Source organism: Carassius auratus, chromosome 15, assembly GCF_003368295.1.
Source record: "Carassius auratus strain Wakin chromosome 15, ASM336829v1, whole genome shotgun sequence".
Classification (NCBI taxonomy): domain Eukaryota; kingdom Metazoa; phylum Chordata; class Actinopteri; order Cypriniformes; family Cyprinidae; genus Carassius; species Carassius auratus.
This window is the reverse complement of record NC_039257.1, coordinates 22,459,655-22,487,410: the sequence shown is the minus strand read 5'-3', so window position 1 is coordinate 22,487,410 and position 27,756 is coordinate 22,459,655. Positions and strand designations below refer to the sequence as shown.

The window sequence follows — 27,756 nt, the reverse complement described above, 5'->3', positions numbered from 1 at the left end:
ATCTGATGTGACTTTTTTTTTTTATCCACACATTGGCAAACTAAAGGGTAACAACTCCTCTCTATAATGTAGCCTATGCATATTGTCTGTTTAAAGAAGAGAAGAGAAACATCCGATATTTAAAATATATTTTAAGCGTTTATTTTGAAAAGTATTGCCTACCTTTTTAAAAGCTCACGTGCTACTCAGTAAAGTAGCCTACTACTGGCATTAATGCAACATCTGACCATCTAAAATACTACCAACATCATTTCTAAACATTATCTGTTAATGTAACAAATTAAAATTAATACGAAGTGACCCACTCAAACCTGTAAAACAGCGCTGTAGCTCCACCCACAGGATCAAACAAAACATTACACATTGTGCAGATGAACACACACTGCTAACTAAACTCACCTTTTGATTATCTGCTCAAATCAGACGAGTTGTTATTTCTATGTGTCGTATAGTTTTACTTCATTCATATAACCACGACATCTTCTTTTCTCATATATATTTCATTGTTTTTCATTATTAATTAAATTAATATTGACAGTGAAAATAAAGTAATTTTCAACATTTTGCAATAACTTTCACACGTTGATATTATATATAAACATGTAACCTGTTGTAATTCTTGTAATGAGGTGTTGTGGTTCTCTGGACTGTTCTAGAGGTTCGGCGAACAGCGCTTCACGACCCTCATGCTGGTGTTTGCGACAGCTCTGCGCGTACACACGGCAGTATGACGGAACACGGCAGTGTGAAGATGGCGGAAGAAGAGCAGAATGCCAGTGCAGAGAAACTCAAGGAGAAGGCGAATAACTACTTTAAAGGTAAAAGCTTGTCAGATATCTCGAGTAAATAAGAGACGGGGTAGATATCGACAGGACGGGGCTGCGCGGGGTGAGTCTGTCTCATCGTGAAGACTGCTGAGCGTTAGAAGAGATGAGCAGCTCATGATGAATCAGACTCATGATGAAGCTCTCACTCATCTGTCTCTTCTTCTGTTAGTTTCTGTGTTTACTCCACACATACATCGATGACGAGGAGAGACGCGATAACAGCTGGTCTTCTTCCGTGAGCTGTCAGTCTAGTGATAATACTGTGATAATACTGCTGTTGGACACTCATCTGATCTGTCCTCAGTCATGAGTCTAGTTTCATTTCATTGTATGTCTGCACTGTTCGTATCGTTTAGTCTTGAAAAATTGTTTATTTTCTTAAAATACAAATAGAGCGTTAAAATTAGTTTAACCGTGGGATGTTTCCATCATCTCAAATAAATTAATAAAATAGATGAATCCGATAAATGAATCAGATAAATGAATCAAATGAATTCATGACCCGGTGCTGTTCATTTTCACAAATAAATAACCTTTTACCCATATATTAAATCTCTAATAGTTTATAGCACCTCTTTACATTTTTCAGAAGTTAATTCATAGATATATTTGATTTATTTTATTCTTTATTTTGCTATTTCTTTTATATGTTTTTTAGGTTTGTACCCATGTGAACATCTCAGGATTGCTTGTGACACTGAAATTACAGTGTTTTACATTATGTTATGAGAATACAGTATTTTATAATTGTAACTATTATTCATTTATTAAATATAATTATTTATATATATATATATATATATATATATATATATATATATATATATATATATATATATATATATATATATTTTTTTTTTTTTTACAAATAAAACAGTAAAGTCCATCTCTAAAGAGCATAAAGCTTAAAGTATTTTCAAAACTAGCAGGATCTAGTTCTAGATACACCCAAATGTAGACTAATGATACTACTACTACTACTAATAATTGTATAATTTTTAATTTAACCTTGTTTTCCTTGTTATTTATTCTATAAATAATATAAAATATGATTTATATTTGTCCTCTGAACTCTTAAATCACCTTTCTTTATGTAGCACTTTACACTACAGAAATCTAAACTCTTTTGACAGATATAATACTCAAATGAAGAAGTTTGCTCTTTCCTCTTTTTCATTCTGCTTTTTAACTGTAGTGTGCAGTCATCATGAGCATCTGTTGTTCAAAAAACTGGTTTCTAGAATGTTTCTGGAGTATTTTAGGTAAGGCAGGGTTATTATAGTAAAACTGAAAGTAAAAATAAAAGTACACACAAACTTAAAATTATATATTATACTGAACTATAACTACCAAAACAAAATTATTAAACCTTCACCTACATTTTAAATTCAAACAGGAAATGTAAAAATACGACCTGATTTAAAATATTAATAAAACTATAATAGTATCTCAGTGAAACTAAAATATTGAACGTTTGGCTTCTCGAGTAATAATTTCTAATTATTTAAATCTCCGTCTAAAAACCCTCTTAAAACCGATTGGGATTGTCAGTTTGGTAAGTCTCTAACATTTTTAAAACGTGATGGTAACATTTAGGTTCAATAAAGTTTCAATATTTTGCTCCTTTCTAGAAGCTTATTTGAGATTGTTGACTCTTTCTTCACAAGTGGCATAGACACAATGCTTTGTGATGTATTCATTAATAGTGTCCTGCTCTGATTTCAGATAAAGACTATGAGAACGCCATCAAGTATTACACGGAGGCTCTGGAGCTGAACCCGAGCAATGCCGTCTACTACAGTAACAGGAGTCTGGCGTACCTGCGCACCGAGTGCTACGGCTACGCGCTGGTGGACGCCACGAAGGCCCTGGAGCTGGACAAGAACTACATCAAGGGCTACTACCGGAGGGCCACCTCCAACATGGCCCTGGGCAAGTTTAAAGCAGCTCTCAAAGATTACGAAACGGTGAGACTCCGTACATCCTCAGCACTTCAATACACCGTTTTTACATCCATATTGATGCACTGAAATTTCTGCATCCAAAAATATTCAACTGAAACAGCGATTTCTGGTTTTCTGTTGATATATGTTTATATACACATACACTTAGTTATCTAGCACACATACTTAGTGTACACTTACATTTTTGCACATAATATAACTGTACATACAAAACCTATACATACATTGTCAATTTGTATATTGTTATTCCTTACCTACTTATTTGTATTTTTTATTCTTTTATTATGTGTTTTTATGTTCTGTCGCCGTCATTCTGTTGCACCGCGGAGCTTCTGTCACGAAAACAAATATACACATATATATATATATATATATATATATATATATATATATATATATATATATATATCAGAAAGGTCTGACTCAGTATGACATCACAATGACATCATCACATGGTGCAGCGGATTGGTTAGTTTTGTAGCAGTTGCAGCATGTTTCAGGAACCCTCCACCTCCCCAGCTCCACCTGTATTGATCTGCTACGAGGTGATCAGTATTTCTGATGCGCTCACAGCAGTGTGTTGTGGATGTATTGGCAGCAGCAAGGCTCTGTACTTGTGCGCCTCAACATTTAGCTCAGCTCACAAACTTGACTTATTTAATTTTTTAATTTGTCTTCTCATCGCTGACAGGTAGTTCGAGTTCGTCCCAATGACAAAGATGCCAAGATGAAGTACCAGGAGTGCAATAAGATTGTCAAACAGAAGGCGTTTGAGCGGGCCATCGCCAGCGACGAGCTCAAGAGATCGGTCGTCGACTCCTTAGACATCGAGAACATGAGTAAGTGCTTGGAGGAAGTTTCAGTTATTAGGAGCAAATCATGCTTAATTACAAGGAATCGACCCTAAACTGAACCCTACATGTTATTATAAGAAATCATATTGCTTATCATATTTATTTGTGTAATTGCACTGTAACAAGGACACCTTAAAATAAATGCAAATTTTTTTTTTGTTCTTGTGTAATTTCCCAGTATGCTCAAGTGCATTTGTGAAAAATGCTGTTGTTATTTTCAAGAAAAAACAATTTTGTTGTAGCAATAAGGTGACCTAAGAAAAATACTAATAATAGAGTCAGGTATTCTGAATCATTTTTGTATTACATTTTTTTTTTTTTTTTACAAAATTTACAAATTTTCGACAGGGCAGCACAAAAGTGTGTGGTACTGAGAAATTATATAACCGGTGCATCAGGGGACATTAGGTCTTTTCTTTGACCTTTTTGCAAAAGTGAAGAGAATAACTGGACGATTCTTTGCTCTTTAAAATATTTCAGAATAAAAATTATTGATGTTTTTTTTTTTATGATTTAGAGATCTTAAGATCTTTATTTATGTCTATATTCCCTCCCACCAGCAATCGAGGATGACTATGCTGGACCTAAACTTGAAGATGGGAAGGTTACACTGAAGTTCATGAAAGACTTGATGGCCTGGTTCAAAGACCAGAAGAAACTGCACAGGAAGTGTGCTTACCAGGTGAACAGAACTGTGTTCATCTATTAGTTATTTCCTTAAGGCTGGGTGATATATTGTCCATCATATGGAATAAACCTGTATGTAATATAATGTACTGAGCTCATGCAGTCAAAGAGCCCACAGATAAAGTTGCAGTGTCTTACTGATTTCTTTTTCATGACTTATTGTGTTTAAATGGTCAAATCATCACAAAATGCTTATCTGGGTGAGTATAATGATGATTATTATACAAAACTGCTTACATTTAATTTCAAGGAAAGTTGTGTGTTCATGTTATTGTCTTTGTATTTTTTTTAATATTTTAATAAAATAACACCCATTCAAACGATCAATCAGGGAAGGGGGAGCAACAGACATATTGTCAAAAAAAAAAAAAAAAATATATATATATATATATATATATATATATATATATTATATAATTTTTATTTCTATTTTTTTTTTTTTTTTTTTTTTTGGTCATTCCTTTTATATTGTTCAAAGTGTCGGAAGAAAAACATTTCCGTGCATCAGTGGTGACAGGTTTAGCTCGGTTAATTCGTGCCATTGTACATTCACGGGCTACTATCCCAAGGAGACTCATTTTTTATTTCTTTTAGAATAAATCAATAAACCATCTCGTCATTGACTCGTGATCAAAATCAATATTTCTGTCTTTCAGATACTGGTCCAGGTTAAAGAGGTTTTATCCAAACTGCCAAGTCTTGTTGAAATTACATTGAAAGAGGTAAGAGGATCGAATGAGTGTTCAGTTTCCAGAGACTTCTGTCCCTAAAAAAAGCTTCTAGTTTTGTTTCTTAGTTGTTTTTGTCCTTGCAGTAATTTCCTGTGATGATGAAATGATATTCCTGTTCTCACGGTTGATTTTATCTCGTTGTTCAGACAGAGAAAATAACTATTTGTGGAGACACACATGGCCAGTACTACGATCTTCTAAATATCTTTGATTTGAACGGTTTACCGTCTGTAACTAATCCTTATGTATCCTTTCGTGTCTGTGATGCTGTCACGACTGCCCTCTTGAGCATGGAATTAAATATTAATTGTCACATTGTATAATATTACAGTAAATAATTAAACCTATCAGCCTTGACGTCAGGCTCTCAGCTGTTTAACGGTGACTTTGTGGACCGCGGCTCTTTCTCTGTAGAAGTCATTCTCACGCTGTTTGGCTTCAAGCTGCTCTATCCCGAACACTTCCACCTGCTTCGAGGTGAGGACACACCAGCGGTTCCTACTGATTCCCAAACATGCTTGCATGCGATGGATAAACGTCATGATCTGAAATGTCTGTTGTGTGAAGGGAACCACGAGACGGATAACATGAATCAGATGTACGGCTTCGAGGGCGAGGTGAAAGCGAAGTACACCGCCCAGATGTTCCAGCTCTTCAGTGAAGTCTTCCAGTGGCTTCCTCTCGCTCAGAGCATCAATAACAAAGTGCTGGTATGACCCTAACCCTGACCCTGACCCATCAGATTCAGCACATACCTCTCTGGATTTGAGTATGATCTGAGTTGTGTTTCAGGTGATGCATGGAGGACTGTTTAGTGAGGACGGCGTGACCTTAGATGACATTAGAAAGATAGACAGGAACAGACAGCCTCCAGACTCTGGTAAGACATGTCTGATATCACATGGAAATGATGTTCATGTTTGAGCTTGAGGTCCTGCATAGGGTTCTGTGATATTGTAAAAAAAAAAAACTACGTTTGAATGGTTCGTGATGATCATTTGTTCTTATTTAATTTTTTTTTTATTACTATTATTATTTAACTAGTCAACTTAAAAATATAACTACAACAGATTTAACCAACATTAGCTATGTTTGCATTCAAAGATGCGAATTGAACTCATGCACAAAACTGGAATATATTGCATAACATATTTACTAGGGGAGTATGAAAATATCGATACATGTGAGTGTAAAACGGAATATAGTATTATAAAAATGAATAAATAAAATCATACAAAATTCATGGCAGTTGTTTCATTTTGAGTTTATATCCCGGCCACTAGATGGCAGTCTTCATCTCTGAACGACAGTGAGAGTAACAGGAAACACTAGCATTGTTACAGGTTACACTGCTAAAGTTTCAGTGGTGTAGATGGTGCAGTGTGTGCTTTTTTGTCACGATCGCCCCGAGTTTGAACCCCAAACTATTTGCACTGTTTAAATGACATCTTGTTAAAAATACAGCTATTTCCACTTAGTTTAAATAGCATCTGTCACTATTTACACTTAGCGCAAAAAGCCTCTGCCATAAAGTTGTCTCTCAAAAGAAAGCGTCTACTCTGAATCTCTGAAGCTTCAGAGCACGCAGGTGAAACATGGTCATGTTATCTTATTTTCAGAGCATGCTGTTTGGGAATGCAGTTTATAATGCTCTTTGGCGAGACTTTGCGCAAGCATTTTAGAACAACAACTAGCATTCAGATACTGCGCATTAAATAGCTAAATATTAGTGCTGTCAAACAATTAATTGCATTCAAAATAAAAGTTTTGGTTAATGTAGTATATGAGTGTGCACTGTGTATATTTATTGTACTAACTCATTCATGCCACCTCACTCTAGCATTGTGTTATGAAGTGTTTCTCCACTTACGTTTTCATTGAACAATGTAGAACTCAAGTTTTATGTTGTATCTTTCTTGCGCAGGTCCGATGTGTGACCTCCTGTGGTCAGATCCTCAGCCGCAGGTCAGTTCTGTTCCTCTCCCTCAGCTGAGTGAAGGTGTTGGGTCACAGCTGTGTTTGACTGATGTGTGTTCTCCTCCAGGACGGACGGTCCGTCAGCAAGCGCGGTGTGAGCTGTCAGTTTGGGCCTGACGTCACCGAGCGCTTCCTGGACCAGAACAAGCTGCAGTACATCGTGCGCAGTCACGAGGTGAAAGCCGAGGGTTACGAGGTCACTCACTCAGGGAAGTGCATCACCGTGTTCTCAGCGCCAAACTACTGGTACGAAAACCTCTCGCGCTCCTTATCATGAGATGTGGAGTAATGAATGAGCTTCCAGCTTACCAAGAGCCAGAAAAACATCTGTTCGTATTGTACCCCAAATAAGAAAATGATATTCTGTGTAAAGAAAATTAAGCAACAGACAGTTAGAAAGTGTTTGATTTAATACAGTCTTATTGAAAATCAAGTGTGTGTTAGAACAGGTTCTGGTGAAGTCAGAATTAAATGTCTGGATATATTTGCACATTCACGACTCTTTCTGTTCTGTGTGCTTCTGTTTTGCTTTTAGTGACCAGATGGGAAATAAAGGAGCTTACATTCATCTCAGGGGATCCGACCTCAAGCCAGAGTTCCACCAGTTTAATGCTGTGGTCAGTGGACTTTCACTTTTATGCATTTTATTTATATTTACCAATTCGTCACCGATGCGTCAACTCATATTTGGCATTTTTTAATTATTGCATTGGCTGATAAGTTTTGTTCTTGGCCCATGTGTCTGATGCATGACTTTTATTCTGACTGTGCTGTGAACGTCAGCGTCTCCTGTTCTTCAGCTTCAGTATGTTGAGTTTGAGTTATATATTAGAGAGTAAACAAGGAAAGGAATCAGTATATGAAAGAGTATTATAGCATTTGCTTTTCTAGAAGCCCAATTCTATAATACTTTCTCAGCTACCCTCAATGTTCAGCACATCACATTATTTAAATAACATTTAAGCAAGTCTTTGAATCTCGAATAAATGTTAAACCTTGCAAACTTTGTCAGAAATAACTGTGAGGTCCTCTAATGTTAGCGAATGCAGAAAAATAAGTGTGCATGATGTTCCATGTCCAGGCTTAGCTGTTTTTGTGAAAAATAGTATAATAGGACAGAATCAAGAAGTTGCCATCTAAAATGTATCTATTTTGAAAGTTCTTTTTTTTTTTTTTTTTTTTTAGCTTCATAAAACCTGCAAAACCCTTGTAAAATAATTTATGTAATAATAATAAACTATAAAAAAACTAATGTTTTTTTTTTCCCCTCTTCTCAGCCTCACCCGAATGTCAAGCCGATGGCATACGCCAACTCACTGATGCAGATGGGTATGATGTAGAGGTCCCTCCGAATCCACTCTCACATTCTGCTCCTCTCTGTTTCCCACACACTTTCTTCCTCGTGTACCCACGCACACTTTACAGCACTCAGACCTGTAGATACATGGGGAAGAATCACACTGGTGATGCCTTGACTTAAAAAAAAATAATTAAAAAAGGAACTAGGAATGTTTTTGGCAAATTGATGGATTGATTGACCCTCCCCACGCTCTCGTCATAAATGTATCCATTCCTGTAGAGCTGCATAGTTTGAATTGGATGTTTAGCTCTGTGATGAATGAGCTGAATTGTACCAAAGAATGGGCAAGTGTGTATGACGCGTCCCAAACTAAGAGTGTTGATGAAGAATTAGATTCTTGTGGGGACTGGAGACTAAAAACCTGATCAGCACTTTTACCCAGCAGTGTGTTTGTGCATAGGGCCTTTATTTTGACATTTGACCCCTTTGTAATCCCGTATCCTGTTTCATCTGATGTACTGTTGGGAGGGAGAACAGTGTGTCATTCTAATACTGTAGCAGTGTGCACCATCTATCAAAAAACATAATAAAAGTCAACTCTCATAACAGGAAACTCCACCCGGAGCGTCTGTCACGAGGTCAGAGTTTCTGTGATTAAACATCACCAAACGAATTGAGGTACTGTGCTAGCTCCAGTCGTTTTCTTCACATTAATGCCTCTCTTTCCCATCTTTCAGAGTAGAGAGAAGTGCAGTATTGTGAAGTGTTTGGTGTTCTCCACTCTGTAGGCAGCTCACACACGTTCTTTCTCCCAACACACTCGACCGAATACACTGGAGATGCTCTGTAACCCTCGTGTAACCTTCCACTGTCTGTCTAGCAGATCCTGACTCCAAATAACAGCAGAAACCTACCTTCCTCTTTAAGCGCACAGCAGCCATGTCCCATGCCCTTGACTTTTTAGAGAATATCATATACACCAATATATATATATATGTATGTGTGTCTATATGTATGTGTATATATATATATACACACATACACACTGTATATTGACATTTCTGTGTACATGTTTGGAAAAAAGAAGCTATTGAATAGAAAGCGGCAGTCCATTACTGTAGAATGTGTTGATACCTCTCTGTGTTCTGTTGGGTGACACGTGGCTCCAGGAGTGACATCATCAGCACTGGCTGCAGCTGATATCAAAGAATGTTGCATTCTGTCGACGAGGACTCGATGGGAAAACGTGTCATTTTTTTAAAAATGTCTCAGTACTGCACAATAGGCATCGTGTCTGGCGAAATATGTTATAAATAAAAGATTTAACAAAATTGGTGAAACTAGTTTTGTGGCTTTTTTTTTAGCTCAACCCAGAGAGCTTAAGTCTTGAAATCAAGTGTGATGTGAAGTGCTTTAGTGAGTTTAATGCTGTTGTGTTGTGGTTAGGTTGAGGGTGGCTACATGAACACATGGAAAAGATTGTGCTGCTGACAGTAATAAACAACATTACATGCTATTTAATCTACTTTTGGCATGTGCTATGTTTCAGAGCCACAACAAACTTATTTTTTATTTTTATTAATCTTAATAATTATTGTTTCTCTATCTCAAGTGTAGTTTGTTGGTTTAAAAGATTCATTAGAAATAGTCAGAACTCAAAAGCTTGGATAACTATCTGAACAGTCCTGATTTCTGCTTGGAAACTAAACAAAGAAATAAATATATATATATATATATATATATATATATATGAAGGCGTACAATAATGTTAAAATATAAGAAATAAAAAGCCGCGTGAGATTACACTTCGGACTGCTGTAGACTTATATTACGTATCCATGTTTTATCTTATCTCTAGTTTGCTGACACATTTGATTGAACAAGCAATGTTCCGAAGACTAATGATAATTCTAGCAAATATTAACATATATACATGTAACATTAATCATTCACAGTTTCACTAAATATGTAATGCATATCTAACACTGCTCACTGAAGACATAATGATGTAAACACAAATTTCACTCTGAAATTACTAGTGTGTGTGTATATATATATATATATATATATATATATATATATATATATACACACACAATGTAGGAGTACAAATATATAAAGAAATACACTTTCATGTCTCAAACACCTCAGAGCACGCACTGTAAAAGTGCAGGGGAAAGATTTCACTGTGATATTAAGTTCCTACTGTAGTCAGCTGCTGCACTGATAAACAATCTGAAATGTCACTGACTAGGATGGATGGTGGGTGGAGTCCTGTTTCAGTCACGGCTTCTAGGAACGAGAATGAGCGGAGACTGAGAAAGAGTTGTAGCCCTTTTGGATGCCCCGCCCACTTTGGATTCCCCCTGCTTTGTTACAAGTGGAAAAGTTTTTTGTTTGTTTGTTTTTTGCTGTTGTTGTTGTTCTCTTTTCAGTAAATTATGTCGATTTTATTTATTAATAGTTGTGGAGTTATTTATTAATTTTATTTATTAATACTTAGTGGTGGATATTATTTAAGCTGTTTCTGAAACTTTCTTTTTATGAACATGTTTTGCAGCAATAACCCCATAACCCAAGGCTCGTTTTTTAAAAAAAAAAATAATAATTAAAATATGCCATCAGAATTAATAATTGTATCACAATTGTAAATTATATATATATATATATATATATATATATATATATATATATATATATATATATATATATATATATATATATATACTATTTTATTTTATTATTTTCTCAAGTTTTAAAGAGCCGAGTCACCTGAAACTTCACAAGCCCCGCCCACACGAGTTCCTTTCCATCATCCGTCTGCAAACAAACCCACGAGTGAATCCACCAGAGGCTTCTCTCGCTCTCTCGCTCTCTCTCTGTGTGTCTCGCGCCCGTGGAGACCTGAGGTGCTCATTGTTTCCGCTCATAACACGAGCGCTATGAGTCGGGGAGAGGAGCTGTGTTGTAAAGCACATAAGATGGAAGTGGAGGACGACTTCTACTCGTATGGGTTCAGTCATGATGAAGGTCCGCCGGTGTATAAGGACAGTGAGGATCTGTTCGCAGCGCTTCGACAGAAGGAGGACGAGGTTCTTCTGGCAGCTCAGCTGGGGAACGCTCTGCTGCTGGAGAACACACAGCTGAAGCAGCAGAGAGACGCGCTCCAGGAGCAGCACGCGCAGCAGCTCGAGGTCAGCCGCTCACCGAGTGACAGTGTGTTCGTGGAAAGCTTCTTGTTCTACATAAACCCATGTCTCTATATCTGTATGCTATTATATCAATGCCTAATACTATATGCACAGTGGTTCTAAAATGTTTTTGAAAAAAAAAAAAAAAAAATTTAAAAGATGATTGTCAAAATTAATTGTACTTTTATGTAACAGGTGTCTTGATCATTTTTAGTGCTTAGTCAGTTTCATTCAGATTAACAGAGTTATTGACATATATAACATATATAACATTGAGCTTTCTAAAACTCAAACGGCACTTGCTTTGATTCTTCATCTAATACAATCAGGCATTTTTACTTTTCAAATACATTTGATGCCACTGTATTAATGTATTTAAAGACATATTTTTGGCAGGTATTCAAAATTTAATGCAACAGTAAATTTAACTGCTCGTTTAAAATGGGGGAAAGATTTATTTTTCATAGTTTTAGCATTTTCATTTCATGTTTCATGTTGATGTATTCTCATTTATTATTTACAATTAATTACTGCAAATCTGATTCAGTTTTTAAAAGTTGTACGACTTAGACTATCAAATATGTTACCGTAAAGGAATATTTCTCCTGAAAAATGAAATTCTGTTATTGTTTTTCACCCTTACCTTGTTTAAGACAATATGCCTGGAAATCAGGATCAGTTCGTAAGCATAGCCTAGTTCTGTCTTAAGTGCTAAAGTTTGACTTACTAGCAGTTAACAAAATGGTAATCAACTATTGATTTTCAACTTTCAACAAATTAGACGAATCTACATTTTAATGAAATTTACAGAAAAAGTTATGACTACTTTTGCAAAAAAAATAAATAAAAAAAATAAATAAATATATATATATATATATATATATATATATATATATATATATATATATATATATATATATATATATATATATATATTATTATTATTATTATTATTATTTTATTTATTTTTTTATTTTATTTATTTATTTATTTATTTATTTATTTTTTTTCTGTTGTTGCAGATATTCAAGTCATACATTCTACTAACTTAGCAACTAAATGTTAGCAACTGAACTTAATGTACTAAGCCTAAACTAACAGTCTAATACACTAATGACTGCCAGATGATCTGTAGCTGCAAATACACTCCTCGTTAGTCTGCGGTGGAGCCTGGAGTTAAAGTGTGATATCTGAGAGTGGTGTGTGTCCTCAGGAGCTGGAGCAGGGCAGGTACGAGCTGCGGGTGAAGCTGGAGGACTGCCGGGTGCAGTGGGAGACTCAGGTGTCCGAGCTGGAGCGAGACGTGCAGGAGCTGCAGGAGCGGGTCGAGAGACTGAGCCTCAGTCTGAGCGAGGCGGAGAGAGAGAAGAGCAGACTGAAGCAGGAGCACAGCGAACACAGCCAGAGACTCGCAGAACAGCTGCAGAGGGTCAGTCACATCAGCCACCCGCTCATCTTTTCAACCATCTCTTTTATCATGGTCACTGATCTGAACAAACACAAACACAAGTATTAATCCCTGGTGCATAACTCATCCTGCAACACGGGAACCACAGGCAGAAAATGACCAGAAACCACCACACTTGCTCACTTTTGATTAATGCAATTAAAAATATAAATAAATAGTAAATCAAATTTTAGATGATAATATCATGTATATAGTCATGATTTCTGTTTCTCATAATTTATATGTGTACTCGTATGCAATATTTGCATTGGTAACAAGCCTCCACAAGCTTTCGGTTGCCAGATTTCAAAAGTTTATATCCCCAATTTTTTCATAAATCTGGTATTTTATTCTCTCTCTCTCTCTCTCTCTCTCTCTCTCTCTCTCTCTCTCTATATATATATATATATATATATCTATATTTGCTGTGACTAAATCTGTAAAATGTAAATTAAATGTTAAAATGAAATGTAAAAAAACAGGGCCAATAATCTTGATAAATCGTTAAACCATTATCATGCCGCCCTATCATATAAAAATCATTGTAACATTTGGCCACACTCACATAGGCTTCGCAGTGATCAAAGTGACAAGCCAGTTTTGATGATGCGATCATTAAGGGCAGGTCTCTTTACGCATTGGTTGCTTTTATTGTGTAATGAATGCGTCCTTTATTAGCCAGACAGAAGAACCCAACCACACAGTTAACTGGAGCACGTACGCATACATAGGGCTCATAAAAGATTGTAACGATTATAAAGGACAGTAATGCAACTGATACTGCTCTTGCTCAGATAAAGATGAAGTCACACTGTTCCTGCGCTCATCAGATACGATATGAAAAGTAGCTGACATCCAAATATTATGAATGCAGTGTGAGGAAGAAAGTCCATACAAATCTATAGGTAACACTTTACAGAATCGTGGAGTTTTATATTTACTGTATTAATGCATTTTTTAAATAAATAAAAAAGTTCTGTTTAAATGAGTTAATGCGCTCAGAAGAATTAAAGAAGTTTAATGAATGCTGGGGGGAACGTATTGCTAATTGTTGGTTAATGCTCAATAATGCATTAACTAATGTTAACGAACAGGGACTTCTTGTGAAGTTTTACCAGTCTGTGAAATGACATGGTGGTCACATGTTGAGTTTATCTTTGTAAAGAGTGCATGATCACAGTATTTGGCTCAGGGTCTGTGTCAGTGCTGTTTTGTGACATCCCTGTTTACTTTTAGCCCATATGAGTGAAACCACAACAATCCAGACATAACAGTATTTCATTCATAAAAACGTGTCATATTTCAGGAAATTATATTTTTACATAAAGAAAATGAAACATATTTTAGGATTTAAATATTCTTGGTAACACTTTAGATAAGTGAACATACATTAACTATTAACTAACAATTTCCCATCAATAAACTCCTAAGGTTTAGGCAATATGCTCATGCAGAATATGTTCTTTATAAGCTTTAACCTGTTAACTGTCACCCGTCCACCCTGTGGGACACCTACCTTTACTTCACTATATTACAATCAAACCTAATCTAATCTTGACAAACTATATATCGTTGGAAAGGTCTAAGACTCCCAAATATATATTTTATCAATGTTTTTTGTTAAAAATTATGTAGGAAAAGTAATAGATTAATTTATGACAAGAGTGCACCCTCAAAAATCTACATTATAACAGGAATTTTGACCTTTGTTAAAAAAACAAGACTTCTTTGTTGACTTTTTCTCTATCACATTTTAGAAATCATGAGAAATTATATATCAACTGAAAACTTAAAATCTCAAAATTCATCCTTTAAAACTCATTTTAAAATCAGACATTGTATTACCATGTAAATGGTACATCAATATCATGTTACAAAATATTTTCATTCATGAATAATAAAAATTTAAGTTTGGATCGTGCACTACAAAGTCAAAAATATGAGTGACAGTTAAGGGGTTAATAAACAGCCAATATGTTAATATTAGGCATGCTAATGAGCAACTAGTTAATAGTGAGAATTCGCCCCTAAGTGTTAACATTGTCTGAGGAGAGAAAGAGAGAAATACAAAACAAGTAACAGGACTCCCAAAATCAAAACAATAATAAACATTATTATTATTATTATTATTATTATTTAGGGAAAACATAAACCAACTCACCACATTAATACAACATTGGTTTATAACAGAACCATATTTTATAACAGCAATTTTATTTACTGTGCAATTTTTTAAAATAATTGATTTAAACTGGTTGGACATTTATTGTAAATTTCACTGATTTTGTAATGAATTCCTTCTGTTTTGGAGTCCGTATAAGCTTGTTTATGCCATGGGAAAGAAAAGGTAACTATACGTTTACAATTGAGAAGAAAAAGTCAGAATTGTGCAGTAAAAATCATAATTAGCCTATCATTTTATATTTTACTTTAATTGATTTTATTTTTCTGTGGCAGAAAGAAAAAAAGACAGCATTGCTAAACACAAACTCTCTTTTGCGAAAGAAAGCCAGACTTCAGAGTTTACGTCTTGTTTATATTTCCACGGTGGAAACAAGCTTCCAGAAGTCACCTATATGTCTTCTTTTATGAGATGAGAAAGCTAAATTTAGATCCACTTGCTCCCGTTGACTCATTCTGTGTGGAAACTACTTTCACACACCTTCTTCTCACACTCCACTTTTATCTAATCTCACAGATTTCTGCTCAAGGTCAAGGTTTGCAGATTTTGCACACTTGCCAGGACACCCGGTTCGAACTCACGAGCTCAGTTTAATAACATTTAATCACAGTCTGGTTCGACAGACATGCTGTAGTCCTGTAGAGTAATGGCTAACTCACACATCCACCACACAACACACACACGTCACTACACTGATCTCTGTGAGCGCTTTTTCCAAGAAATCAAAGATCAGGAAACACTGTTTATGTGTGCCGTCCTGCTCCGAAGGAAGAGGAAGTCTGTCTTACTCATTACACCACCACCATGCATATGTTTTTATTATAACTGCTCTCAAACGGGGACTGGACTGGAGTTACAGATAGACGCCTCTTATGCTTCGATTTCTGTTGTGCTTTTGTCTGTTATGGTAAACAGCTCTTTTTGGGGTGTATGAAGCCTTGAATGGTGAGTAATTGTGCATGAAGTGGGCTTTGATATACTTTTGGGAAGAAAAGTAAATGTGTGTATGTACAAAGACAGTACAACCTGAAACCAGCTTAGTGAACTTACTAAATACTGAATGTTTTTTTTTTTTTAAATGCAGAAAGCTTTGTACAGATATGTGTGTTTGTTACTGTTTGTGTCGTACTCTTAGTACCTAACAGTCTGTACAGGACATAGAGCACAAAGCGCAGAGAGTCAATCCGGAGAATCCAGGGTAATTTAGAGGAGATGAGCCTTCCATGTTGTTTACAGAGAAGCACTTAAAAATGTGTTGTCGCAGGAAATGCTGTGCCTTCCTGTTCAAGGGAGTAAACCTCTCGGGATGCTACAAACACACTTGCTTTGTAATCAGGTCTGAACCTAGTAGGATTCATTCTAGAAAAACATGAGTCTTTTCCTATGCTTTGTAGTACTTGTATTGTTATTATTATTATTCTACAGCTTTCCATGACTCTTGAATGAAGAGTGGGGATGTCTTCTGACACGGTTTTGATAGCACACCTAACAAACCTTCAGGAATATCTCTGTGAACCGTTTACTGGAAGCGTAGAGCTGTTGAGGTCATGCGAGTCTGATTCAGCAAATCAGTCACAGTTTAATTGCATGGCTTCGTTAATCATTCACACTTGTGCTGTTCTCCGGTCACCTGCTGTGAGGTGGACCAGTCTTACGTAATGCCACACCTGTCCTCGACAAACTGCATGATCTGAAGTATCGTCCGAGCCATTTCCCACAGTTTTAATATCTGTATGGACAACAGTGATGCTTCATAGCATGCAAACAAATTCCAGAAATGGAATAACACTTGTTGAATAGCTTTTATTTCTTTACACACACTCATTTGTATTTTCTTGTTGGTTTTTCTTCTGAATTTAGAGCGAATGTACTATTTTGACAGCTGTGTTATGCAATTATAATTTCTTTTTTCAGAAGTAATTTGAGATTCATTGGTTTGGAGACGCTGTCTGGCTTGAGGCATCAGCTGGGAGGAGCGTTGCTGAATGCAACAATGCATTGGTTAACGTTGGCCAGTCCTGAATAGCTCTTCCCTCTTGGGACCACTAACCTTGTGGTGCTTGGTAGTTAAATCTAATTGAACCAGGACCTCTAGCCACCCCTCCATATGCTGTTGAGCGTGGGGTCATTCTCACCCCCATCCCATAAACGCTCACATCTGGCATGATGATGCCTCTGCCAAGACCAAGATGCCAAGCTGCATCAGTCATGCGGCTCTTTGATCAGCTTCTGAAGGCGCGTGATGCACGCTGACATCTAGCCAGTTATCTGCTGATTCAGCTTCATCTCCAGAGGCCCTCGATCGGCCAGCGTGTGCTTTTGTTCAGCTCTTATCAAGCGAACATAACTGCTTTTCATTGTCAAAATGGGACGCATTCCTAAGTGGAAAAACACGTCTTTTTTATTGTTACTTTCTTTCCTCAATGTTGCTAATTCTGGATATCACCCATGTGATTCATGAACATATTTGAAAGCTGGAAAAGTGTTTGGACGCACAGTGGTTTGATTAGAGAGTTGTGTTGTGCATGTTTAGGGAATAGAAGTGGAGCGAGCCATGACCAGCGAGCTTCAAAGACTGAAAGAGGAAATGAGAGAAAGAGGGCAAGCCAGACCCCAGGACGAAGAAATCATCAACGCACTCCGAGAACAGGTGAGAAACCGATCACACACTGCAAAATTATATACTGTAACTACAGTGTAAAAACAAAAAAGTTTGCGTGTACTGAGTCGCCTGCTGTCCATGCATGCTGGTTTAGTAAATGTTATGCAGTTTATAAGTTCCAGATAGCTAATTTGATCAGCTGAGCAACTTTAAAGAAGCACTTTTCCTGTTGTATCATTATGTTTGTCTTTGTTTGTGGCATTCTAGACTAGACAATAGCTGTGCCCCAGTTCAGAGGCTGCATTCTTGGAAGGACGCAGACTTCAAACCTCACACCTTCACCTTAAAGATCGATCTGAGCCAAAGCAAAACAGAGTTCACCACCTGCCTAATATGTTCACCTTGGAAACTTCTGTTAGCATTTACTCACTCTCAAGTTGTTCTAAATCTGTATTCTGAAGAAACTAAGTGTCCTTCTTTTGCTTAACACAAAAGAAGATATTTTGAATAATGTTGGTAACCAAACAGTTTCTGATTCCCATTAACTTCTATAGTATTTCTTCTTCTTCTTCTTCTTCTTCTTCTTCTTCTTCTTCTTCTTCTTCTTCTCATACTGTGGGAGTCAATGGGGACCAACAACAGTTTGGTTTCTAACATTCTTCAAAATCCACAAATAGACATTACAACATTTTAAAACATAGTCAAATCTATAAGATTATAGAGGTGTGGAACCATATGAGGGTGAATAAATAATTTACATTTTCAGGGGAACTTTCAGGTTTAGATTTAAAATCATAATCCAGGATATTTCTCAATCAAAATCCTGTGGTAACTGGCTTGCAATGAATCTTGGGCCAGGATCCATGTGTATCTGCCTTCATCACCCGGGGAATGATGTTGTCTTTAAATCGGGACATCCTTCATTGTGCCGCTGAAACACATTTTGTTCTTCAAATGCAGCCTCAATTGTGACACAGCTACAGAATGCAGTTCTTTGAAGAAGTTCACAATACTGGAGCACTTCATCATGGACTGCAAGCAAAATCTGTTTACTTTCTCTTCCATTCAAGGATTATAATAGCATACAAACAGAACTATTTTACTGTAACTAGAAGCACATGAGAAAGTGAACGAGGACGACTGTAGAATTTGCAGAACAGTGTAGGGTAAAAGCTCTAATAATGTGTGTGTTTATGTGCTTTCAGGTGGCACGGCTCACACAGCGGGAGCAAACGCTCGAGCAGCGCTTGAAGATGACTTGTCATGAGAACGAGGAACTGAAAGACACTGTGTCCACTCTACATGCACGCCTGGATCTACAGGAACAACAGAGTCACACACACATACAACAGGTTAGGACACACACACACACACACACACACACTGTGCTCAGCTCAGCAGAATGTGTAACACTGCTCTGTAATGGAAAACTGGAATTTGGTGGTTCAGGATTTGTCTCTGAAAATTCAAAAATTAATTAAAAAAATGTATAGTACTTAAAAAAACATTTTTTTTTAAAATTACATTTATTTTTAATGTTTTTTTTTTTAAATAACATAGCAAAGTACTTTTATAAAAATAATTCAAATTAATAATAAAGCAGAACAATTGCTTGCTAAGAATTCTAACAAACCTAATTTCTAAATCAATAAAGGGGAACAAAGACACACACAAGCAATAAAACACAAAGAGCTTTTACTATCTGTGAGTGCAGAGAGCTCTAATAAGCTCATGCACAAATCTTTTTCAACATATCAGATGTTTTGTCCTGACATAACCGATTGTGTTTACATTAAATAAGCATTTTGAAATGCAAGTGCTTTTACTGCTCACAAAGAGTCATGTACAGTCACATGCCACGAGCGCCTGATCTCACAGAGTGCATGGAGCATTTGAAAGCATGTGTCTGTCAGTTAGTGAGTATTCAGTATGTGCTGCATTCCCAAAGCATAAATGATGCATACGGAGGCATTCGGAAGGGAAAACATGGAAATACTGCAATGTGCAATGAATCTGCAATCATGAAACTTCATACAAGTTTCTATACGTATTTGAAGTAGTGTGTTTGTATGTAATTGGCAAAAGGCCATATGACTGTCTCTTACAGACACAAACAGAATTGATTCTAAAATATCAGGGTGAATCTATTGGCACTTGTATTTGTATATGTATATTGTATATGTATTTTGTACGAGCACTAACACTTTTTTTCCCTCTCTCCCAGCTGGCCGAGGCCTGGCAGGAGGTGGATGGGGTTCGATCCCGGGCTCAAGAGTTGCAGTCTCAGGTCCAGGAGCTGCAGGAGGAGGTGGCCCTCCAGGAGAAGAGTCACAACGACTCCTCTTTACTGTCTGAGCTTGAAAACAATCTGGACGCTGCAGACTGGAGCCTGGACAAAGAACAGGTGATACACTGTGCCCTGATAATACCAGACTGGACCACATTAGACTTCAAATCAATGTGTAACACAAGAAGAGACCTGTACTCTTAGTTATTTTATCTCAATATCATTTCCATTGGAAAGATACATACATGCACGGGTTTCAGTTCACACAACCTCTCATGGATTATGTGTTGATTTGCTTTTTTGTTAAATAGTTAAATTCACTTTCTCTATCCAGCCGCACTGGAGACACATCGCAGTGAAGGCGTAAATGCAATTTTTCTTTAATCATGATAAATCGCACCTAAAATTATGTAATTATAAGTGTATTAGCATTGAATCTCAGCCATAATTCAGAAACAACATAAAGGCAGTATATTAAAAAGTATATTAATATTTTTAAATATTTAAATATTTGTTTAATGCCATGTTTTTACTAAGTGCTATGAATGAAGGCAAATATCAGTGATACTAATGCTGATGATGTATTATAAAAAATTATCTTGACATAATTATTCAATTAATATAGCAATTTAACACAAATGTGTGCTTTTTTAACTGTTACAGTTTTAACTTTTAATTTAAGTAATCTCAGAACAATTTTGAAACTCATTATAATATCACATTTAGCTGTGCCTTTATGTAGTGTGTTATATATAATGTATATAGTGTATATAGTAATATGTGACCCTGGGCCAAAAAACCAGTCATAAGTAGCATATTTGCAGCAAAAGCCAAAAATTACACAGTATATGGGTCAAATTTATAGATTTTTAGGTAATACCAAAAATCATCAGGATTTTAGTTAAAGATGTTCCATGAAGATATTTTCATGCATTGCTAAAAAATTTAACTGGACAACTTTAAAGGCGATTAAAGATTCCAGATGTTCAAATAGTTTTATATTGGCCAAATAATGTTGATGGAAACAATGGAATGCTATTTATTCAGCTTTCAGATGCTGTATAGATCTCAATTTCAAAACATAGACCCTCAGCTCTCCCTGTTTGACTGAGCTGTCAATTCTCTGAAGTCAATCAGTGAATTAATGACTGAAAATACTAGTTAAAACTTTAGACTGCAATGCCCGTCAAAGGATGTGGGGAAAATACATTAATAAAAGCTTCATCAGGAAGGGAAAAATGCTGATACTGTATTACTTATGGTAATGCATTTAACAGAAAATATTAATCAGAGTAATTTGAACGTTATCTCTGAAAGCCTTGGATGTGTTACTCTGTTGAAATCATATTGAGTCTCTTGTGCACACTAGTACAGTGAGGTGCTGCGTATGCAAGGTCTCTTGTGAGCTTCTTGATTAGGACGCTGCAGTAGACAGCTCTCTAGGTTTTGAAACAAAGCTAAACACATTTAAGAGATTTACATTCATGTGTGTTTATTTGATATTTGGGCACAACTGGAACATGTGTCTCACTCACTCTCTCAGGTGTGTCAAGAGCTGCACTACATCCTGGTACTGCTGCAGCCTGTGAACTACAGATCAGAGACTGAGCAGGACTCCGATCACAGCCTGCAGGGCATGCTGGGACAACTCAAACACGCAGCACAATGGATAGCACACAGTGAGACGCTACAGGTACAGCTGTTCTCTACGGGACACAAACGTAACAGAAGCTGGCATATAATGTGCTGCATGCGATGTAATGTATCTTATGTTGTTTTGGCATCTTGTACAGTCTCACCTTTCATCAACAATGATTCATATTCATATATCTTCATACTGTATATCTTCATTCAGACCGTATCAGTTTGTGTCCTCTTGGCTGTTGTGTTGTCATTGGGTAAATCTCACATAACCTTCCTGGATCATATTCCAATCTGGCATCAAACATGGGAAATATTATGACGTAATTAAAGAAAATCAAGCATTTTTATATACAAAAAAAAATATATATATATATATAATGTAACTCCATTTATTAGTTTGTGGGTAAAATGCCAACTGGATGTGTTTTTGTGAGATTATATATATATATATATATAATATACATATTGAAACTGAAATGCTCTTTCTGTGAGCTCAAACAGTACATTAGGATTTGAATGAATGTACAGTATGTTTAATGCACAAAAGGTTTGGACACTAAACAAACTTCCCACTGTGCCGTTGATGCAGTATTGACCCAGTTTGACCAGTTGTGCATTGAAGAGGGAATTGCGTCAGGGGTTTTGTTCAGGTTGGGGTGTGTTCACTGAGGATCAATGAAGCCACAAATGTAGCCAGAGGTAGAGACTGAGGAGACTGAACAGAGGGCCATTTATGCTGGTTACATGATACTGATGCTGTAGAGAGATACACCCTGCCGTCACAGTCCAACAAAGACCACGCTCGACAAATCCAGCATGCAGTGCTGAACGCTCCTGTATCATCTGTGTCTGCAGGAGAAGAGGAAGTCCATTGTGGGATCGGTGAGCGATCCGTGTGAGAATGCCGTCCGGATACAGGAGCTGCAGGATCAGGTAACAGTTCTTCAGGCATTAAACTAACAGCAGCCCAATACATCCACCACTGACCTGGAATCAGTTCCTTAAGAATGCCTCCATTGTTTGGAGGGTCTGGCATCGCCTGAGGAACTTTAGTTCAGAGACTCACTGCTTTTTGACTGTATGAAGACAGTCGACATTATACAGTCAAGTGGTGAATCTATTGCTTTCAGGAAGGAAAGAATACCTGAGTTAAGTCTTAATTTGCACTTAAACAAATTACAGCCTTAAAAAGTTCTTAAATCAAAGCAGGAAGTCTTAAAACCAGGAAGTCATGGCATAAAAAAATAATAATATTCCTCAGTATTTTTGTCTTGTTTTCCGATGTTGTCTTAAAACAACTTTATATCTTATGTTATTTTGCTCTTCAAGTAAATGGATCTTGATTAACGAACAAAACAAAGCTAATGAGTAACAAGCTTGAAGAAAGCCTTGTGTTAATCTAGTCTTCATCGACTTTCTTTGGGCTTCACACTTTAATTTGGTAAAGGTGAAGTGTTTCATTTCTGGAAAATGTCCATTTACAAAAATACTGTGGTGAAGCTTTCACTCCTGGTCCAAAAAAATGAGACTTCACCTTTAAACCCAGCGTTAACATCACCCTGGCTTATCATCTTCAGTGTTTTACACTTTGTCCTGGGTTTATCATCAGTCCTGGATGGGCAGGTGTTCAGTTTTCATGCCCTACATTTATAAAACCCTGGGTTAACTTTCTTTATTTGCATATTGACAAGAATATTAACATTAATTGGACAACTAAAGAAAGCTCATACATATTTAATGAAATCCAATTATACAGTAGTTTTAGGAGTGCTTGTTTGTGTCTGAACATCTCATTGTGAGATTTTTATCTGTACACTTTTTGTACAAATATGTAGCTGAAAAATGTATTTAAAAATGACTTAAAGTATTGAGCCTGAAATTAGTTTTTCCAAACAAAGCACACCTTTAAGATCACAAGCAGAGTGAATACATTTAGCATGTATGTGCAATTAATATGCTTATTAGCAGTATTAGACTCATATATGAATCCTGATGTGTGGTTTTTCTCTCAGAACGAGCGTCTCGTAGCAGAAAACGCCGAGCTCAAGCTGCGAGCCGAGAGACTTGTGGAGCAGGAAGTAGTTCAGCAGGCCATAAAGGACCGCGATGATGCCATCACTAAGTAAATACTGAACATGTACTTGGTGTTGTGATTCTATAAAAGTTTATGAGAACGTTAATTCATTAGCAGTTATGCAAGTGATATTTTGTAATTGGAACAGATACTTAAATAGTTTTGTCTAGTAGAAAAGTTTTGTTTGTTTTTGTGTGATTCTTAAGAAAAGTTGTATTATTGCAAATTATGGATTGAATTGTTACTGTCAGTGTTAGCATGAATATAGCCGTTGTTGCTGATAGGGCATTACATCTTTAATAAATAATTAGTCTAATAGAAAAGAGGCATTTGTAACGTTTTCATGTTGGTTTTCTGTCTTGCAGGAAGACAGCGATGGAAGCAGAGCTGCTGAGGACTAAACATGATATGATGAGTTTGAACAACCAACTCCTGGAAGCCATTCAACGCAAACTACAGCTGTCACAGGAACTGGAGGCATGGCAGGTAACAACTGTCTCTCAGTCCTCACTGAGTTATTAGGAAAGCTTTCTCGCTCGTTGCTGGGTTTAGAAGGTGTGTTTAGTCTGTTATAGACACTCTGTCGCCCTCTGCTGTTCACAGTGGGAGTTTGGAGCTGGTCCATGTGCTGTGTAACTGATTTTGAGAGCGTTAAATGAGAGAAGATCAAATTGAAATAATAATAAAATACTGTATAATGTTCTTTTGTAAATGTGTGTTCTCAAAACTTCCTGTTCTTATTCAGTAGCAGTATTTATATTTATAAAATATAAATTCATTTTGAAATCAACATCTTGTCAGTGTTATTTTAGCATTAATATAATATTACAGATTTTATTCATATTTAGAATCATTAGTTTTAATTTTATAGATTTTCAGTACGTATTTCTAAGTTTTAGTAATTTTATTTTTTTGTCTATTATTATCAGTTTTAGTTATTTTAGTACATTAAATTCAAATTAAAATGAGAAATGTTGCCTTGGCGACTGGTTAAAATATTCCTTTATTTTGTATCTTGGTTAATGTTTAACATTTATGGTAACACTTTATTATATCGACCAATTTCACTATTAACTAGTTGCTTATTAGTATGCCTATTATTAATATATTGGCTGTTTTATTAATACTAACAAAGCATTTATTCTACATGACCATATTCTATGTCCCTAATCTTAACCAATACCTAAACTTAACCACTAACGTTACTAACTATTAATAAGCAGCAAATTAGGAGTTTATTGACCCAAAAGTTGTAGTTAATGTTCTGTTAATAGTGAGAATGGGACCTTAAAATAAAGTTTGACAACGTTTATTTTATTTCAAGAAATTATCTTTTTTTATTTTAGTTTCAGTTTTATTTTTGGGTACTAATAAAAACTTTAAGACATAAGAATAAGATTGTTTTACATTTCTGCATTGCTATCAACTAACACAAAAACATACACAAAAATAAAAATAATAATGTGCAGAATAATGCATTTTTGTATGATTTATTACACTTGTATATGCATACCGAATATGTTTTAGTAGATTTTTAAAATGCTATAATGTATGATGTTTGTGAACTATGCATGTGTCCCTGCAGGATGACATCCAGGTTATCATCAATCAGCAGCTGAAGATCCAGCAGCAGACAGAAGAGCCTCAGAAGAGATCAGCGGGTCGGCTTTCTTTCCTGCGTAAGTCCAGACGGCCGTCCACGATATCAGAGTTCAGCCCCGAGCAGAACCAGACGCCCTGGAGAGACTGGCTCAAACGCAGCAAATAAACCCGCTTACAGGAACATACCAGACACTCATGGACAACGATCCACTGTCTATGCCAAAGACACTGACCTTGTGTGTGTGTGTGAGAGAGAGATACGTGTTCTTGAAGAAGAAAAAACATTGCTTTCAAGAAGAAATTGTAAATAAATCTCACAAAAAACATGTTCACATTTCTCCCCAAAGTCAAAAAACAAAAGGAAGAAATTATATCTTGTATGGAGATAATGAGACGTTTTAGAACTTACTGGAATGTCATTTTAGAAATGGTAATGGAATGTGCTGTAATTATCTTATTGCAAAATATATCTTTATCATTATATGATATCTTTCTGTTGGCTTTGGAGTGAAATGTGTTCTGAAACGTTTTTGTGAGATTCAGTTGTATAAAATGACTATTTATACTTAATGTACAGTAAGTAATGAAAGAATGAATACATTGACATCATGCTGGTCATGATCTTGTTGATTTTAATGGCATTTAACATAATAACATTGTGTAATAGAACAAAGCCTGTAGCTGAACTGCACACGAAGGAACACGTCCGAGTGAAATAGTCCAGAGTTGTAAAGCTGATATTGTTCAGTTCACTAAAGCTCTGTGTCATATGAAGGATCTGTAGCGCTCAGACTCCAAACATTGTCATGATTTACAGAAGAATTCAATGATTCAAATGTTCATGGTTGAAATCAGTACACTTCTGTGTATCACTACTGTAGTTTTGTTTTGCAAGTTTTGTATGTAATTTATATATTTGCCAATGTGACATTTTTACAATTAAATTTTTATGTAAAGCAGTGTCTTTAGGGTATTTCTTAAGGAATGCATTAGCACATCAGGCTTCAATAAAAGTGTAAAAGAGAACCAATTGTATAAAGAATTATAACAGTAGACATTATGTTCATTAGATCTATCAGAACATGCAAGCCCAGTGGGCAACAGATAAAAAACATCAAATTGACTTTCAAATTAACATTATTCAAAATAAGGTCAAATGTGCAAATCAAACTGATGTCAAACACTTTAGACTGATGTTCATTCAGTCTAAATTGAATATCAAACGTTTTGGCCAACATATAGATAAAACCATTTTCAGTGTGAGATTCTCTTCCTGTTTTCACCGTTACCACTGGAAGAAAATTGAATGTTTGGCCTGTTTTAGGATGTCAATTTTTTTTTTTTTTTTTTTTTACATCAATTGCACACAGGGAAGGCAGTATAACTTTTTCATGTGATTTTTGCGATGTGTAAATTATTATGCCATTCTTTTTGATAAAGCTACCATTTCAAACTTTTTTCCGATTTGTCCCCAAAATCTATATTCCCTGAAGATACAGAGTTATAAAAATGATGTTAATTTATCAAGTGGTTTAGAAAATATAGTTTGATAAGTGTGTTGAGTCACAGCTACACAACCAGTCAAAATATTTAGAATATTTAAGCCAACTGATTAAAATCGCTAAAATTAAATAACATTTCCAACCATAATCAATCACAACATTCTTTGCATTACCACGGCAGCAGAACAGGAAATATACAGTGCAATTATACAGAGTTGATATTATGATCATATTTTTTTTTTCAAGCACATTTTACGAATTCCAGACCACATCATTCTTAAGAACTACTATTAATCCTGTATTTAATCATTTATAATTTATATATTATTATTAATGAAGGCTGGACGTGAAAAATGTCTAATATTCAGGTGTGCATAATTATTAAGCAGATTTTATTTTACAGATAAAATGAGCGAAAAAAATAGATTTTACTCAGACTGAAAGTCAACAATTATTAAATGCCCATGATAATTATTAAAAACTAATACAACACTAGAAACTGCAAGATTAATGCATAACCATTGGACATCAAAATACTCAGTGGGTCAGCATGGTCAGTCAAAAACATGTGGATAAGAAAAGACACATTAACTGCAACAGAACTAGGAATTGGGATGAAGAATTAGGTGTAAAATCACCACGAACCATTTAGTCTCCAGCACAACAATTTTCCAGAACTGCAACCTACTTGGAGTCTCCAGAAGTACAATATACATTAAGTATATTGGTTGTCAAGGCAGCCAATCAGAATTTAGCAGTCTTGTCTTTGATTGGCTGAGGATGCTAAAAGAGAAGGTCTGCACACATTCAAAAATGGATTTATATGCAAAATTGGAATCAATTTTGGAAACACTTGGAAATGGACACACACAGCGTCTATACGAC

The 27,756-nt window shown here is 35.9% G+C and overlaps 2 protein-coding genes across 2 annotated transcripts; both read left to right on the top strand.

Annotated features, from left to right (window-relative positions):
- The first annotated feature begins 684 nt into the window (after positions 1-684).
- On the top strand, positions 685-9,671 carry LOC113115385 (serine/threonine-protein phosphatase 5). Its single transcript, XM_026282910.1, has 13 exons — positions 685-818; positions 2,553-2,794; positions 3,483-3,630; positions 4,206-4,327; positions 4,989-5,054; positions 5,210-5,308; positions 5,435-5,540; positions 5,631-5,773; positions 5,856-5,943; positions 6,988-7,028; positions 7,108-7,286; positions 7,576-7,657; positions 8,318-9,671. Exons 1-13 carry the CDS (start codon positions 728-730, stop codon positions 8,378-8,380), a joined length of 1,470 nt encoding a protein of 489 aa, XP_026138695.1. The 5' UTR covers positions 685-727; the 3' UTR covers positions 8,381-9,671.
- Positions 9,672-11,143: 1,472 nt separating this feature from the next.
- Positions 11,144-26,325, top strand: LOC113115384 (BICD family-like cargo adapter 1). Its single transcript, XM_026282909.1, has 10 exons — positions 11,144-11,534; positions 12,745-12,960; positions 17,694-17,810; positions 18,968-19,114; positions 19,987-20,166; positions 21,593-21,742; positions 22,549-22,626; positions 23,706-23,815; positions 24,133-24,253; positions 25,353-26,325. The coding sequence occupies exons 1-10, from the start codon at positions 11,283-11,285 to the stop codon at positions 25,533-25,535; spliced, it is 1,554 nt and encodes a 517-aa protein (XP_026138694.1). The 5' UTR covers positions 11,144-11,282; the 3' UTR covers positions 25,536-26,325.
- Positions 26,326-27,756: the final 1,431 nt, after the last annotated feature.